Below are 18,391 nucleotides of genomic sequence, written 5' to 3' on the forward strand. Positions count from 1 at the left end.
GTCTTCAATCTTACCGCAACAATTCTAGTATTATTAGTCATAAATGACTATGTGCATATATATTATATATTATTTTTTAATACTATTATTAAAAATTAAGTTTACTTTTTGGATTATACAAACAATCCATTAAACCCTAAATTTAAAAAAATTTATCCCGTGCATATTTTCGGGTAGCGATTGCAGATTTACACATTATAAAAAAATAATAATAATAAAATATTTACATACGATTTTCACATACGATTGATATAAATAAATTATAATTGTACGATGACAAATATTACAAATATGAAGTTTCATGTGATTAGTACTTTACAAAAATTAGTATTTTAACAATGAATAAAACTTTTTGATATATATATACATATTTGAAAACTAGTCTTTGTGTCCCTACATTTACAATTTTATTTCCAAGAACATATATATTGTTTTAATGAAAAACAATGATACATTTTTCTTAAAAATATTCTAAAACATATTAAAAAAACATTGAATACGATCATCAAGAAATTTAAAATATTTTTAAATGTCAAATTTTAGATAATATAATTTATAAATAAAAATTTTCAAACATAAAAATTTGAGTAACAAACTTTTGTACAAAAATAAGTATAGTGGAAACATTAATACTATACCTATTATTTTACAGCTCTATTTAGATAAAAGAAAATTGAATAGAAAAGAAATAACAATGATTGTAAATATAAGTCAAAAAATTACTATGTTATATAAAAAACATAAAAATAAATCATATGTATTATAATATTTTCATTTTTTTAACAATATTGCAAGCTCTTGTTCTAATAAGATAGATTAATTAATTCAGTCACACCTAGTGTCTTCCTTTTTATGTTTCCTATATTTCTTTCCATTTTTCATAGTTTTTTTTCCTTCAATGGTCTTCAACACATTGTTACTCTGCGAACGAGTAAAAAAATATGGAGAATTAAATGAAGACAACATAAGATTAAAAAAAAAAGTGAAAGTGAGGTTTCTACAATTTCTAATAACATAAAAGTTAAAACTACAGTTAAAATATAAAAATTAAAATCTATCTCGGTAAAAATCTATCTCAAATACGCATTTGTGGTTGTACCGTACCAATTGAATGCAGACCCACTGGACCATAACGGGCAACCAAATAGTCAAACCGCTTATTCCAAATCGATTGGGCATGTCTCCCATCACCCAATCACCCTCCAAGCCTCCATTCTAAATTCCGTTTTTAAGCGAACCGAATGACGATTAATTTTGATCTGACTAGCATCGAGCTAGAATAAGAAAATAGATTCGCGCGTAAAATGCCATAGTAGCATCGACTTCGTCAGTCATGGACTCATGGCCGTCGAAGAACACAATCTCTAGCTACAATCCTACAGGCATTCTCTTCCATTTCAGCTGCGCTAGGAATTCGAAAAAAACATCACCATTCATTGGTTGGCGATTACTTGTGCGTAGAGCATCGGGATGTTTCTAAACACTATATTTTATAGTATAATATTTTAATACTATCAATAATTTCCCTTCTACAAACATACCCAATAAAAAGAGTCTATATTTTGTTCTAAAAATGTGTTAATATGTACAAACGACTGTATATATTATTATTATTATTTTATATTTCAGTGAGACCCACACTGAGTTGTTATATATTTAATATATACACATATAAAAAAGATATATTAGCTCACAAATATGTAACCACCAATCAAATGCTTCAACCAATCAATTTTTTAAAAAAATTCAAAATCCTTAAAAATTCTTACTTTAAATTGTGGTGGGGATCACAATGAGTTCAAATATAGATATATATATATATAAGATTAATGTATGCATAAATATATATATATACACATGAATTTAAGAAAAAACTCCGACTATATAACATTATTTTTTATGTCAAGTGCGTCTTCACAATCCCAAAATCCACTTTCATCGCCATCTTTAACGTAGGATACAAAAACAAATTATTTTGAACATGTAGTATTGGTCGAGCATGATAAGGCAGTGAAATCGCTTCAAAAAATAGTACGCGAAAGGTTCTACCTACAATAGAAGGCAGTTATACCTACACAAGTTCAAAGTTGTACCTATATAGAAATCAAGTTGTATTTAACCATTCCAAATCTTGTACCAAGCAAAATTGCTCTTAGTATTTCGATGGTATATTTAATTGTATTTGTTTTCTAGCTTTATTTATAAATACATATACAAATTTTAAAAGTACTAATGAAAATTTTTGGCAGGATATTGTTGATGCATTGGATGAATCTAATGAACAACAAAAAATTCAATGTCCACTATCCCCTAATCCAACTTTATATGAGTCCAATCAACCCTCTATCCCCAAGCTTTAAACCAAAGAGATTAAGGTTCATCAAGGCCGAATGCAATCTAAAATACTTTGTTCTTCCTATGAAAAATTCTCTAACATTTTGGATGGGTTTAAATTGAACATGGAAGATGAGAGTACGGTTAAATGCACATCTTTTACTTAGAATGCGCCTCTTCGTTGATTTAGGATAAATTATATTTTTGAATGGTATTAATGTCATATTCAAGTTTGATATGTAGACTTACGCCCTAAGTCTTATGTCTTAACCAATGGTGTTGATGCTCTCGGTAGTTACTTGAATCGATCTGAGTTGAAGAAAAAAAATAAGGAGAAGGGTGTAGCAATGTCATATTTTTATTTTTTATTTTTGTCGTCTAACATGACTGTGAGTATATATTCATGTGTGCTTAATATTTCAATTGCAAATTCTTTTTTTTTTTTTTTTATATATGCTAACTCATGAAATCTAGGATGTTTATGGTATAAATTAAGTAATGCTATGTTCTTTGTTGCGTGTAGTATATGGTTCAGATTGAGATCGAAAATGATATTGCCAAGAAAGTAAGAAGGAATTGGTTAAGGATTAAGACCGTCAATTGAAGGCAGAATATCTTGGAGATGATTGGATTGAGTCTCTGAAGGCTAACAATGTAAGTTTACTTTCAATGTACGTAAGGAATGATGAATTTAGGTATTTGAGATTATGATTTAGTAAATTATGAAATGCTGACACGGTTATGTTGTATGTTGTTATAGTAACTTTTTTCCTTTATGTCGCTCGGAGAATTGGATCATGTTTTATGTCTCCATTGTACATAATAAGATTCTTCATTGTACATACAAAGATTTTTTTACTTCAATAGCCTAAATTCCATAGATGGATGGGCAAAAGATTCGGTGTTTTTTTACAGACTATTTGGGTACTTCCAACATGCTGGAAAAAACTTTTATCTAGACCCATGGTGAGGTGTTGAGTATTCATTCGAGGTGCCTCCACATGTGATGCAGCCGGATATCCACAGTTTTGTAATCTTCTCGATGTTTTACATAAAAAATTGGCCCTTTAAATTGAGTGGGAATGTATACGAGCAACTTGGCAAACGTGAGGTTTTGGATAAAATAAGGAAGAAATTTTGTGTGCAAATTTTGTTGGAGGAGGATAATCAAAGGACTGACTACATGAGAGAGAATTCGAAGTTTGTTTCCGGCAAAAAAAGTTCACTTGAAGAAAGTTAAAATATTAATGTTATACTGAAGAAACAATGTATTAAGATGGACGCAAGGAAATATGTTGTTGGGTGAGGGCGAAGAGAAAATTGTATTATACTGAACATATATGGCCAAGTAATATCTTCTTAGATAAGCCGACCCGACCTGACAATATATTGGACCAGATAGGCACGGCCCAGTTTTAGACTGGGCCTGAAAACCCAGGCCCGAGCACGGTTCAGTTTCAAATCAGGCCATGCCGGGCGACCCATTTGGCCTATATTCAATTTTTTTGTTTTATTTTCCTTAATTCTAAAATAATTTAATAAAATTTTATATGCCAAGTTGAATCCATGACCTCATAACTACACCACACAGATTAAACTATTTAGACACCTTTATTTTTAACATAAGTTCATTTATTAATCTCTTTATAGAGTTATTTTTTAGAATTATATTTAATACTCCCCCCGTCCCACCTATCATGTCCATATTGCCGTTTCTGTCCGTCCCACATATCATGTTACTTTCCTTTTTTGGAAAATAATTAAACATCTTAATCTTATTTTAAACTTTCTAATTTAATTTTTTTAATTTTAATTAAACTAATTAGTCATTTTAATCTTAATATATAATAATTTATATTATAGGTTAATTATTTTCACTAATACATACTTAATTATCTACTAATAATATTTAACCTAAATTTCCGTATCTACAGTAACCAAGACACCCAATGTGGGACGGAGGGAGTATAAAATTGGGTCGGGCCAGGCACGACCCGACCTTAATTGGCCCAGACATAGCCTGATTCATACTCGTGTCGGACTAGGCACAATTCAAAATTTTCCGGGCCTATTTTGTAGGCCCAAACATGATTTTTTTGTGCCGGATTCGGGTTAGATTTTTGGGCCATGCCTATTTTTTGTCAGCTCTATTTTAAATAGGTTAAATTACTCAACCTTAATCGGCTCATTTATTATCGTGTTGGATTTGTATTGACCCGTATACATAATTGGGTCAAAATCATTTATCCAAATCAATTATTTCTTGTCAGATTGTTGTATTATGTTAGTTTTTGTCAGTCCTACTGTAACATTTACAGTAAATTATGTTGAATTATTTAAGATTGGACTTAATTTAATTAATATATGTGTTAAATATCAAACTAAAATTATTTTACATATATAAAAAAATGTATTAATATAATTAGATTGTTGTGTCGTGTGACTTGAGGGCCTCAATCTTAACCGACCTGTTTATTATTATGTCGGGTTCGTGTCAACATATAGATATAATCGAGTTGAAATTCTTAACCCAAACTCAATTATTTTGTGTCGGTTTGTGTCAGATTGTCGTTCTGTTTCAATTTGTTAGCTATACATGTGCATCATATTTAATGGCATTTGTTAGCCTGTATCAACATTATAATCAACATATTATTGGATTCATGCCAGCAAAGAAATTAACTAAAGAAGCATGTTAAGTTACACAAAACATAAAGGGTTTAGATTATGTGTTCAAACCTTTCCACCGAGAAGTTAAGTAATTCATTCAGTTGTGTTGTTCTTATCCTTGTAGTGAAGTACTATCTTGTCCAAGTTTAAGACCATTGTCTCAATGAATTAATGTTTAGTAGCCACTTTATGAGACTCTCTGGGAGAGCACGTCTGCAGCATATATATTCTTAATGAAGGTTGAATCGGTTTACATCTTGTACCCTATAAATAATATGTTAAATATCACAAAAAACCTGTATGTGTATAGGGCATATTTAATAGTTGTAATTAGCATTCTAGATTGCCAATTTCATCATTTTTCTATTTTATTTTAGCATACCTTAGTGTAAAGAACAATGAGATTTTTTTTTTTTTTGTATTTTATACAATATGCCATGTGCATAGAGTATGGTATGTTTCTGGCATTGTATCCCTTCGTGTTACGGTTATAGCAAGAAAATTTTGAAAACCCATTTGAATTAATCTTGTGTTTCCTCGTACAACATTGTTGTCCTAAATATAGACATTTGGCAGTGATATGTTAAAGTCCATGAAAACACCTAATGAGCAATATTGTTATAATCCGATACATGAAAAAAAAATTAGCAGATGTGCGTATAATGTATTAAGATGTTGTATAAGTCTAAAGTATATGCTAACTTTTTGGAGGATAATATGTTGACTCCATACAAACAAAAATTCTGTAAATTTGACTAGTGGCCTGTAGTTCTTGTTCATCTGGTATGTAGTATCATACATAATAGAATCCTTAAACAATGAGTAGTCTTCCCTCATTCGACCATCTTATCAAAATATGTTAACAATTTTATCTTCAGAATCTACTTCAATTCCATAAAAGAAAAATGGATTATCCATTGATCTTTGGCTGAAGTATTGTAGTAATACATTTGCTCCCCCACTTTTCTGAAAATTTCTTTTCATTTTTCTTTCATGTGATTTTTCAAGTCTAACTTGAGAAATCTCATATTTTCCTTCCCTCCAAATGCTATTTTTTTTTTATCGAACCATATCACCATCTAATTGGTAGTCCAATTTCTTAATTTGTTTGACATGATTAAGTGTAATTAACCAATGTTACGGTTGGATAGAAGCATATGCTTGTATATTGTAGGACGTAGATTGTGGTTGTGGTTGTGGTTGTCTTCAAAGTATGTAAATCTGTATATTGCAATTTGTCTATCCAGTTGAAAACGTACATTTGAATTACAGCCGGTTCTCATCTCATGATTATGACGCATTATTTGGATCTTTCGTAATGTTTTGTATTCTTCTGGATGAATTTTGGTTTAATCTGATTTCCAATTGTTGTATTCTTTGTACCCTACTTTTTTGTAACAATATTTCATATATTATATCTGATACGAGTCATTTTTTAATTTTTTATGCATTTTAATCCCGACTGCAAAGCCCCTATAATATGCATACACATAATAGAAATTGTATACATCATTTGATTTTGTGAATTCCATTACAGGTCAATATATGGATATTGTGTATATTAGATGCCGAAAACGCCAAACAATATGTTGTCTATTGAATTTTAATATATTTTTACACAACTTAGAAAATGTTAAGTTTTGTATTTAATCTTATCAAATGTCGGGTTGTATAATATAGTATGTAATGTTTCCCTATGCACATGTAAATATTAAACTCAACTTAACGGTATGTTAATTTATTTTAATTAACAATAATTTAGATATTTTATTTCAAATACGATGGTTAATACATATTAACCAAATTCCTAACAGAGGCAACCATGATTTTAATAGTTTGACTACTCTCTAAATCTTGAAAAACTATGAAAACAATCAGGTTTACACAATATCAGAAATTATTCCCCATATATATATTATTGAGAAACAATAATTTTGTTAATCTACCTTCCGAGCATTGATTAATTTACAAGTTCACACAATTTCATATATCTAGTAAATCGAATTCAGTATATTCTCTAGAGTTTACTTATGTGGTTGGACGATTTCAACTTCATCGTCTGGTATTGGCGAATGATGTAAAATATCTGGAACTTCAAATTTTTTTATGTCTCCGTTGATTGGTGAGCGATCGAATAAGGTTGGAATTAAGACTAGTTTATTTTGCTCGCTACCATTGATCTCATCATCAACGATATCGTGAAATTTGTTTACAACATTGAAATTGCATGAATCCTGTTTGTGGCGCCAAAATTGAAGGTGTGAAAGGATAAACGAGGTTATAATAAACATTGTTGATTAAATTACACTCATATACCTCAAAGAATACAAATCAGGAAAATTGCAATAAGTATTATATACCTATGATCAATTATCAGTCTTGTCTTTTAATTGTCGCCCTGACAAAATATATTCCACAAGTGTCACATTTTTGCCATTTTTGTCCTCTGGCCGCACGTCAAGTTGATGACAGATACAATCTCAAGTACGCGAAGTGGGATTGTGTTATGGAAGACGAAATCATGAAAGTGTGACATCTGTGGAATATATTTTGTCAATATGAAAATTAAAACACAAGAGTAATAATTGCTCGTCATGGCCCTAAATGCCTAAATGATAAAATAAAAATCTATTTTTAGACTCGAAATTTTAGAAAATTTGCACGATTCATCCGAAATGACTAAACAAAGCACCTAGCAATATTATTTTTATCAATGCAAGGTCATTTAGGGCCCCAAAAATCCTAAACACTAAAAATTATACACTAATTTTTAGACTTAGTTTATACAAAACTCGCACAGTTAATCTGAAACGACCAAACAAACCAACTAACGATATTATTTTTTTCCATCCGAGGTTATTTAGGACTCCAAAAACCCTAAATGTTAAAAAGGTGTACACCCATTTTTGTACTCATAATTATACAAAACTTGCACAGTTAATCCTAATTGACCAAACAAACCAACTAATGATATTGTTTTGTGTCTCCGAAGTCGTTTAAGACCTTAAACCGTAAACGCCAAAAAAATGTGAAACTATTTTAATACTTGAAATTTGAGGAAATTCACACGTTTAATTCGAAATGACCAAATAAACCAACCAATGACTTGCTCATTAGTTCGTTTGGCCGTTTCGAATGAACTATGCAAATTTCGTCTAATTACAAGTCTAAAAATGAGTTTATATTTCGTTTGGTCGTTTTTGGATAAACCGTGCAAGTTCCCTTCAATTAAGATTCTAAAAATGAGTTTCCAAATAAATTAAAATGAAATATAAAATCAAATTCTAGAATATTACCCTGTCTAAATAATGTATTTAGTTTAGAGTTTTATTTTTGATTTTTTTAAACAATTATTTAATATTGCCTAAGTTATCAATATATATATATTTTCCTCTCAATTGAAAAGTGTTTTTTTTTTTTTTTTTTTATATCAATTTTATCTCTTTTACAACAAAGTATTCATCTATCATCATTAATTATACATTAATGCTAAAATATTGATAAATTTTACATAAAGTACATGATATACTATTTTATATATACATAAAGTATATAAAAAAAATATCAAAATCATCTTAAATACTTAAATTAACTAATCAAATACTATTATTTATAAGTTAATTAAAAAATTCAAATATGTATTTTTGTCCGGGAGTATTTTTTAAAATTGTCATCTAAAAGATTAATTTTTAATTTTTAATAAAAAAATTACCTATATTCTATTAAAAAAATAAAAAATAATACTCTATCCGTCACAAGTAATTTGTCCTTTTTAAATTAGGCACGGTATTGTGAAATTAGAAATATATTAATAAAAATAATTATAATTTAATAAAAATAATTATAAATTAAAATTAAAATGATTAAACAGTTTAATTAAAATAAAAAATTATAAAATTATATATTTAAAGATATGATTAAAATGTATAATTATATTTTAAAAAAAAAAATGACAAATTATAGAAAGAGTATACAAATTAAGTGGGACTGAATAGGGAGTAATAATTATACTCCATCCGTCCAATTAAAATATTGCAAATTTTCATTTTTGTTCATTTCAAAACAAGGTTATCATTTCTTCATTTAATAATTCTACTACTTACCTAATATACCATTAGTTTTATACTAAAGTATATTAATAAAAGTATTTTTGTCTTTTTCACTGAAACTCAATATAATACTAATATTAAAAAATTTATATACAATAAATAAACGGTAACATTTCCACGGGCACAAAGGGAAATTTTATTTTATTAAAATTAATGTTGAATATTTTAATATATACAAATATTTGTGAAATAAATAATTTTATTTTTATTAAAAATGGATAAAAATAGAAAACAAACCCTCCCTGTTTTTTTAGGAAACCATAAATGGCAATTTCGTAATTAATAAACAAAAGATAAAAATAAAAGCAGGTTGAGTTTACTCTCACTCTCGACAAAAACGAAACGCCGTCACTCGTAGCTTTCCCCATTCCTCTGTCTCTGCGCTACCACCGGCCGCCGTCGCCGCCGCCGCGAGGAGAGGAGACCCCGTCGTCTGAAATCTGGCCGTGTTCGTAGTCTTCCTCGTAGGGTTTGTTTTGTTTTCTAGGTAATTTTGGGAATTATTTTTGTTTCGTTTGGATTCTTTTGGGGGATTTTCATGGCGTCGGAGGATGTGAAGGCGAGAGATTCGACGGTGTCAAAGTTTGTTAATTTTGCGGAGGAGGCAAAGCTGGCGAAGGAAGAGATCAAGCCTACTAAGTATCAAGTATACAGTATTTGCAAATCCCTCGTCGCGGGCGGTGTCGCGGGAGGAGTGTGAGTTCTTAATTGTTTATGTTCATGTTTGTGCATATGATTTGTGTGATTTTTTAATGCTGTTTCCTTTTTCCATTTTCTCGAAAGGATTGGGTGATTTTCTGATTGATATGTTTGTAGCTATTGTTGATTGATATGTTTGATTGAGGAGGATTGCGAATCTTTCTGAGATCGGAACGACTTTTAAACTTTGATTTTATAGTTACAAATGAAATTTTCTCCTCAGAAAGATACGGGGAAATGTTGAAGTTTCGACTTATTGAAGAGAAAAGATTGCGTGATTTGTTTAAGTTAAATAAGCTATGGGTCATGTAATTTATCCTCTGTTTTGGAGATTGAATCAAGAGGGAAACTAATTAGAATAAATGTTCAATTATTTGTGATGATTGATAAGGGCTTGTGGAAATGAATGATAGACTTTCTGGTGCTGCCGCTATATTGATACAGATGTAAGTCTGTGTGATTGACCAGATGCATGTACTCTGCAGGTCGCGAACTGCTGTTGCACCTTTAGAGCGCCTCAAAATTCTACTCCAGGTTTATTCAACAATACTTTGTTAATTCTATTATACTTGAATGCTTGTGTTGAGAGAATACTGAAAACTAAAAAAAAAAAATGGTCTGTTATGGCAATTTGATCTGCGTGTATATGATCTTTTGGCACATTTGGCCAGTCATAGCTTTGCTCTTAAAATTGTTAATTCGGTTATGATTATTTTTTAATTATATTCATGTCAGGTTCAAAATCCACACAGCATAAAATACAATGGAACTGTTCAAGGCTTGAAGTACATTTGGAGAACCGAGGGCTTTAGGGGGCTGTTTAAAGGCAATGGAACTAATTGTGCTCGAATTGTCCCAAATTCAGCAGTGAAGTTCTTCAGCTATGAGCAAGCATCCAAGTATGATATTTTGACATTGCATATGTTTATTAAGTGGGTGATACACGCATGCGTGCACACACACAAATAACAGGTGCTAGGATTTGGAAATCATCCTATTGTGTATTGTTAACATTGAAGGATATTAGACAGAGGAAGTTCATAATCTTATGAACTAATTTTTTAAGAACCCCATTTAAAAAATGGGAAAAGCATTTCATAGTCATGTTATATACTGTTTTTTTACACAAAAGAAATTTACGGTAAGAATTGTGATTTTTTCATTTTTTTTTTAAGTTGACAAGTGCAAGCTCTTTGGAATCATTGCTTGCGTCATTGATTGCACTTGGTACCATTTCTTTCTTCTGGATGGCTATATTTCAAAACTGAGCATCATGGACAGTTTTGCATGTGATCATTTGATAACTTTGAAAGTTTTGTTCCGTATCCAATTATTGTCATGTTGAACATATATCTGATTTGATTTTACTAAATGAAGGGAGGTTTAATATTTATGCGATCAATAAGGAACTTCCACTTGTGTAAAGTAGGATGTGTTCTAGAATAATCAACAAATTATTTTATCTTATGTTGTTGACACATGACATTTCTAATTTGCTGAAAGGTAGTTAAGTATTTAGCTGGTATTATTCAATTTATGAAGATGGTCATGCTGTAATGAGAAATGTGAAGGATGAGCTTAAATGAAGATACTTGGTGTGTTGAGATGAGTATTCTATGTATTTCCATCAGTTGACTTTGTTCTGGTGTTGTAACAGGGGTATATTATACATGTACCAGCAACAAACTGGCAATGGTATGACATTTATTTTACACAGTGTAGTTTATTCAACTTTATTGATTTTTGTCTTATTGGCATGTGACACAAACTGTTGCCTTTATTCTTCTGTGGACTGGTGAAAGCTTTGTTTGTTAGATTACAATGTGCAGAGCATTTTTTTTTTATATTCATGAAACATAATCGCAGTGAAAAGTAGTAAGTTCTTGTATTGAAATCTGGATTCTTTGTTGTGGTATTCACATATTAATTATATCCTATCAATCATTTTATTTTTATCTGAATTCTTATGCTGCATCAGAGTAGCATCCCATGTGGACTATTACATCTAAGCGTCAAAGCAAATAACTTAATTCTTTTGACTTTTGTGGCAGACATATGGCAGATGTAAATCATTGCATAATTTATTTGTCTGAATTTTTGTTCTTGTAGAGGATGCTGAGTTGACTCCTTTGCTGCGGCTGGGTGCTGGAGCATGTGCTGGCATAATTGCTATGTCTGCTACATACCCAATGGACATGGTTCGAGGAAGGCTTACTGTACAGGTAATGCAAATCCTCCTGACAAGAGCCATTCAGATGCCTTTATGCACACTGGATTACTAATTCTAATGCATTACAGACAGATAAGTCTCCTTATCAGTATAGAGGAATGTTTCATGCCTTGTCAACTGTGCTTCGTGAGGAAGGCTTTCGTGCACTATACAAGGGTTGGCTTCCTTCTGTCATTGGAGTTGTAAGTTTTCGAATAAGCCATATTTATTATAGAAAATACAGTGCCATTCTGGATTGAAGTAGTCTTTATCATATTTGAATTGTCTGTGTACAAAAAATAGTCTTTTGCTCTTTTTTGGACTAAACTATAATTAATAGTAAATTATTCTTGCTTTAATGTGTAGAACATGGTTAATGCAAAAACTCTATAGCAACTTTAATACTGATGCTGGCTTCCTTTTCCATTGGAGTTGTGAGTTCTTGAGTAATTCATATTTGTTAAGATAGCAGGTAGTCTGCCAGTCTGGATTAAGAGTAGTGTTTATCATATTTGATTGGCTGTTTACAAAAAAGGGTAGCCTTTGGCTATTTCTAGAACATTGTGATTTGAAACTTTATTTAGTGAGCTAGTTATTCTATTGAGTAGTAAATTATTCTACTTGTTTGAATGTGTTAAAACATGGTTGATGCGAAAATTGTGATAACTTAGAAGAGTTTATTTAAGCTGGAAGGGTCTCTTTGCATGGATATAGTTTTCCTTTTTGATTGGGGATTTGACGTTATCACAAGAAATTGAATTGAGAAACTTGGAACTTTGAAATCAGAATTGTTTTAGACACTAGTTTTCAAAATTCCAACTGAATACAATTTCAATTTTCTCTGGTACCAGTTTTGATTTTGAATCTAAGATGACTTCACTAAAATGGAACAAAAGTCTTGAGCTGAATTTTCTGAAATTTTTAGAATTTATATGATGATGTGCTGGGCTTTTATATTTTAGAATAAGTTTAATTATTTCTACTTTTGAATTTGCATTTTGAAATTTGCGCTTGGTATCTTATTTTTGGTTGGGTTTCATCAGATTAAGTTAGTGAGTCCTTGGATATAATGTTTTCTTTGACTAAAAAATTGCAACTTTCAAATTCAAATATCCTAATACCACTTTTTTTTCTTCGATAAAATTTTTGGATTGATTGTAAATTGACAGTTTGATTTGACTTCTGATGTTTTGAGTTCATTTCTAAATCAATAGGTATATTCAACATTTTGAAGTTACTGTCTTGATTTTGTAGTGGCAGATGATAATTGTTAGAAAACAGTTATATTTGTCATCAGGAGACCTGCTTCAACACTTTGTTGCCGCCATAATTCTTATTGATTTTGTATTTAAATGATTTATTTCCTTTTTCATTTTATTAACTTATTATCTGAAGGAGAAGATACGTATTGAGTGCAAAGTGATTATTTAAAAATTTTGTTTTTCTTTTCTATTTTCCCCTGGTGTTCAGTAAAATGTCTATAATATTTTTCATTTGTTTGCAGGTTCCATATGTGGGTCTCAACTTTGCTGTGTATGAATCTCTGAAGGATTGGTTAATTAAATCCAAACCCTTGGGGCTTGTTCAAGACAATGAATTGGGTGTCGCGACGAGGCTTGCATGTGGCGCGGCAGCTGGTACGGTTGGACAAACTGTTGCATACCCTCTTGATGTTATTCGGAGAAGAATGCAGATGACTGGGTGGAGCCATGCTTCTTCAATTGTCACTGGTGATGGGAGAAGCAAGGCTAGCCTTGAATATAACGGCATGATTGATGCGTTCAGGAAGACTGTGAGGAATGAAGGCTTCCGAGCATTGTACAAGGGTTTGGTCCCCAATTCCGTTAAGGTTAGTCAAGATCTTATCATCATTTTTCATTTCCATGGCATATTAAGCTCTTTTGTTGTCAGCCGTATATTGATTTTTCATTTCTACGGCGTATTAAGATCTTTCATGTCATACGTAAATTATAATATACATATAACCCCTTTACTTTGCAAATGGAAGACCATTAGAACTCTTTAAGGCATGGTTACTATAAGTGATTATGAACCCCCTTTGTAAACACACCTACACCCTAGGATTACATTTACAACACTATTGGAAAAAGTGAACAAGCCTAACCTTAATATCACATGTACTTTATAGCCCTTGACTATGATTAAGGACTGTCTTCACACCTAAAATATGTAGGATTATAACCCTAGGTAATATGTCGTGATTAATTGATTCATTTTATTTATTTATTTTTTTCCAAGACCAAAACATTTTAGTGAAAACATGTTTTTGATGGCTAACTTTAACTTAAGTTATATATATGTATATATTATAAAAATTTCTGTATTTTCGTAGCTACCTTAAGTAATTTAAGTAGTCGTGTTATTATACATCTTAATGCATTGAATTCAACAATATATTTGTCAACCAATCAAAATTATCATTTTCATTATTTATATTGATCATAGTAAACATGATATTACTGGATGAACAAGCAGTCCACAAGTAGCTTCTGCTTTTTTTTAACTTAGCATCTTTTTGTCCATTTGATAAAACACAAATCACTAAACACATTCACTTGTTTGAATGCCTTTATAGTATTTAAGTACATACTACATACAATAATGTTGGATTCCAAAGTTCCATTTAAATTAACTTCGGCTAACAAAAATTGCCATCTCTGTCCAGGTTGTCCCGTCAATAGCTATTGCTTTTGTGACATACGAGCAAGTGAAGGAGTTACTTGGGGTGGAGTTCCGAATATCCGACTGAATGTAAGTGCACAGAGAGCCACGGCATTTGCTCCTGTGATTTTATTTTTTTGTTGTCGAGAAGGTGAAAAGGATATTACTGCCGAAACCCTTCTTCTGGAGAGATCACAGTACTTAAATACCATTCTAATTTGCATCTGTAGGATGCACATTACCTACCCCCTTTGGTTATGTATCTTCGTGTTCTTGGTTCAGTAGAAGTGCTTCCCCAATAAGTAACCATCAGTCAGTCAGTCTCGGGTAAGAGTGGTGGGTGACGCGACAAAGTTATGAATAATAATTAGCTATTTGTCTGGTCGCCGTTTAGCTTTACTGGTTTTCTTTATGGCTGTTGAATGAGTAAACCTCTGCATGTCTTGAACTTTACTGGATTTTTGGCATTGCTTCCGGCTCTTGTTTTAGAAAGAAAGATTGTGCTGTGCTGCCTGCTTTTCTGTTATGGTCTGATATGGAAGTGATGCTTTTTGTGGAATGAGTTTAGAATAGAGTTGAGTAGATGAGAATGCTGCTTTGGTAAGTGAGTTGTTTGTGTACACACTTCATCTTATATAAATTTGTCTTGTCTTGTGTGTGTTCAGATAATTATTACTACATTTTGCTTGAGATAACAATGTAAGATGTATGTTTTTCTTGTGTTTTGGTAGGAATGGCAATAGATCCTAGTGGATCTCAGAGTAGTTTAATTATTTGAGATTGGTTCAGTTCGGGTATAATAAAATATATTTGGGTTGGGCTTGGGTTCTAAATTGTTATGTTATATCCTATCCAACGCAACCCAAAACAAAAATTTTAAACTACTACTAATTGGATCCCAAAACAATAATTTTAATTAACTAATAATATATAAATAAAATTTAAATACATTTCTATTTTTATTTTTAAAGTGTTTTTGAAATAGAAAAATAAGGACAAGAAAATAGAAATGTCTTTGATTTTCTTATTTGTTGGAGTAGAGAATTGTTAAACTATTTTTTTATTCTCTAATTTTATATTTTTTAGGCAAAATTATTAGTGATTTAAAAATTTTGTACAATCGTTCCTTAGATCATTTGTGGTTTCGAAGTATTGTATAAGTATTTTAGGGGGTTTTATGCGCTATTTAAAAGTTATAAGGAATTTTAAGGAAATTTTATGCAATATTTTGTAAAATACAAAAGAATCTTGTGTAATTTTTAATTAAATTACAAAAAAGTATGATGCCATATTTCAAATTACATATGGATTATAAGCAATTTTGCTTTCCTTTTATATATGCAGGGAAGTGAGAAATATTGAGTAAGTTTATTTATTATTACTATTTACTAGTTATAATTTTTTTATTTTATAAAATATCAGGTTAAAACAATCGTTAAAAAATGCCAATTAAGTACACTAATATTTATCTATGAATTTCAGTTCCATTGAAACTTGATTAATATTTTTCTTTATCAATCATTTTGCAATATATTATCTCTTTCAGATAAATTTATTTTATTATTTTTTGTTATATTAATTTTATGTTTAAGTCGCATCCCTAATTCCTGTTTTACGATCACCCTTCACCTCTTTCTCAACTTATTTTCTATCTTTGCCATTTTTTTTTCATCCTCATGTTTTCTTATTCTTTGTGGATTAAGCATTTATGGCTACTCGGGGATCGAAAAATATACATTTGATTTGAATTTTGAAAAAAATAAATAAAAAAATAAGTGTTTAGTTTAATTTTAATTTTAATTTTTTCTATTTATTTATTTTGTTTTAAATACATAAATTTTAATGTTTATTTTAAATCATTTTAGATGTATTTGAAAATGTGGTAGCACGACGGATTGAATCCATTTGAAATTAAATTAATCTTGTCTATCACACCAAAGAAAATAAGTACTTTTCACTTCTACTTTTATTCTTTTGCATCAATGTATTGCATTAATTGTCATGCATACTTGCATTTAGTATTAACATCATTTTACATCCCGAGACATGCAATGATAAGTTTTCATCTTAAATTGCATATTATCAATCAAATAGTAACTATCATATATTTTTATTTTGTGTTGGTAAACCCTAAAGATGCATTTGATCCCGATTTTTGTTGGATAATTAGTTATTTACGCTATCGATTAATTGGTGAGTGAAAATGCGACGGACTGTTGAACCAAATTAATTAGATTAATTTGGATGAAATAAATAAATATTAGTTATTTATTGTATATAGAGTTTGATTAATATTTTGGTTATTTTTTCTGTATGAGACAAACCAAATTGTGCAGCTCTAAGTTAAACTCGAGTATATGGCCTAAGTCACAGTATTATTTGGATAAAATATTATCCGTTGAATAGATTTTTTTTTTAATCTCAAACGGAAGATTTGAAATTAGAATAAATTACAATCGTCTCAAATGGAAAGTTTGTAATTAGAATCAATTACGACCACCTCAAACAGAATGTTTGAAATTATAATAAATTACATCGATAATTAAGATCGTAATTGATCCTCTGTCATTTTGGCAGAGTGAAGATGTTTATATAAAGGGTCTCCCCCATTCATTCTAAACACACCAACAACATTCTCTTCTCCTTCTATTCTCTTTTCTAGCTTTCCGGCAACCTCCCCAACTCATTTGCTCTATCGTTTTGTTCGCCGAAGCTCCGACAATTTGAGGTGCCACTTTCATCGGAGACAGAAACCGTTTTATCTTTGGATTTGAAAGCCGGCCACCGGAGGCACTACCGATGCGTATCTAATTTTCGGAAAGATGATTCATCGTCGACTCGGTTTCACGGTATATTTACTTCTCAAAATACCTACTTAGCTAACAATAAAAAATGAGATACTACTTTGCGAAAATGTCAACTCTTGCCGAAGTCTCCGAAACCGCTGCCAGAGCCGCCGCCGGAGGAGTTTCCGGAGCTGTATCCAGAGTTGCTACTCCTCCAATTGGGCCGGTTTCTTTATGGGTAGCCCTGTGTTTTTTGGATTTGCCCCAGGTGGATGTGGGGGCTTTCTTGGATTTGTGGCTGAACCTTTCGCTGCATTCGCGGCCCATACTATTGGTTCTAGGTTTGGCTCACGAATGATGCCCTACATACCAATCCCACAACCATTTACTAAGGTGGACTTCAAGAGGTGGCAAGAGAAGATGCTATTTTACTTGAGCTCGATTGGATTTTTCATATTCGTGTTGCACGATGGCCCAACAACCCCAGAGCCCAATGCGGATTAGCAGACACATGTGAATTATGCATCATGGGCACATGAAGACTACACGATAAGGAACACTATACTAGGTAGTCTCTCTAACTCTCTTTATAAGTATATTGTAAAATAAATATTGGGAAAGGGTTGTGGGATGCCTTGGAGAAAAAAAATATAAGTTTGAGAATGTCGGGTCTAAAATATTTGTTGTGGCCCGGTTTATGGACTATAAAATAGTAGATGACAAGTTGTCGTTGAACAAGTGGAAGAATTTTAACACATTGTCCACTCTGTTATCCACGAGAAGATGCCACTGCCAGAAAATTTCATCACGAGTGTGATGATTGAGAAATTTCCCCCGAGTTATAGCAACTTCAAGCACACGCTAAATCATGAGCTAAAAAAAATAGGGCTTCAAGATCTGAA

At 31.1% G+C, this 18,391-nt stretch overlaps 1 protein-coding gene across 1 annotated transcript; it reads left to right on the forward strand.

The window, feature by feature from the left end:
* Window positions 1-9,428: 9,428 nt before the first annotated feature.
* Window positions 9,429-15,262, forward strand: LOC127261173 (mitochondrial adenine nucleotide transporter ADNT1-like). Its single transcript, XM_051289402.1, has 8 exons — window positions 9,429-9,809; window positions 10,298-10,346; window positions 10,548-10,711; window positions 11,470-11,507; window positions 11,922-12,034; window positions 12,111-12,224; window positions 13,526-13,870; window positions 14,708-15,262. Exons 1-8 carry the CDS (start codon window positions 9,652-9,654, stop codon window positions 14,789-14,791), a joined length of 1,065 nt encoding a protein of 354 aa, XP_051145359.1. The 5' UTR covers window positions 9,429-9,651; the 3' UTR covers window positions 14,792-15,262.
* Window positions 15,263-18,391: the final 3,129 nt, after the last annotated feature.

Source organism: Andrographis paniculata, unplaced genomic scaffold (assembly GCF_009805555.1).
Source record: "Andrographis paniculata isolate CXL003 unplaced genomic scaffold, ASM980555v1 Contig62END, whole genome shotgun sequence".
Taxonomy (NCBI): Eukaryota; Viridiplantae; Streptophyta; class Magnoliopsida; order Lamiales; family Acanthaceae; genus Andrographis; species Andrographis paniculata.

Bases quoted from the DNA above. Each gene is read 5' to 3' on its own strand.
- LOC127261173 (XM_051289402.1), top strand. From the start codon at position 9,652: ATGGCGTCGGAGGATGTGAAGGCGAGAGATTCGACGGTGTCAAAGTTT. The intron at 11,508-11,921 runs GTATGACATTTA...TTGTTCTTGTAG, and splicing joins CCAGCAACAAACTGGCAATG to AGGATGCTGAGTTGACTCCT. The intron at 12,225-13,525 runs GTAAGTTTTCGA...ATTTGTTTGCAG, and splicing joins TTCCTTCTGTCATTGGAGTT to GTTCCATATGTGGGTCTCAA.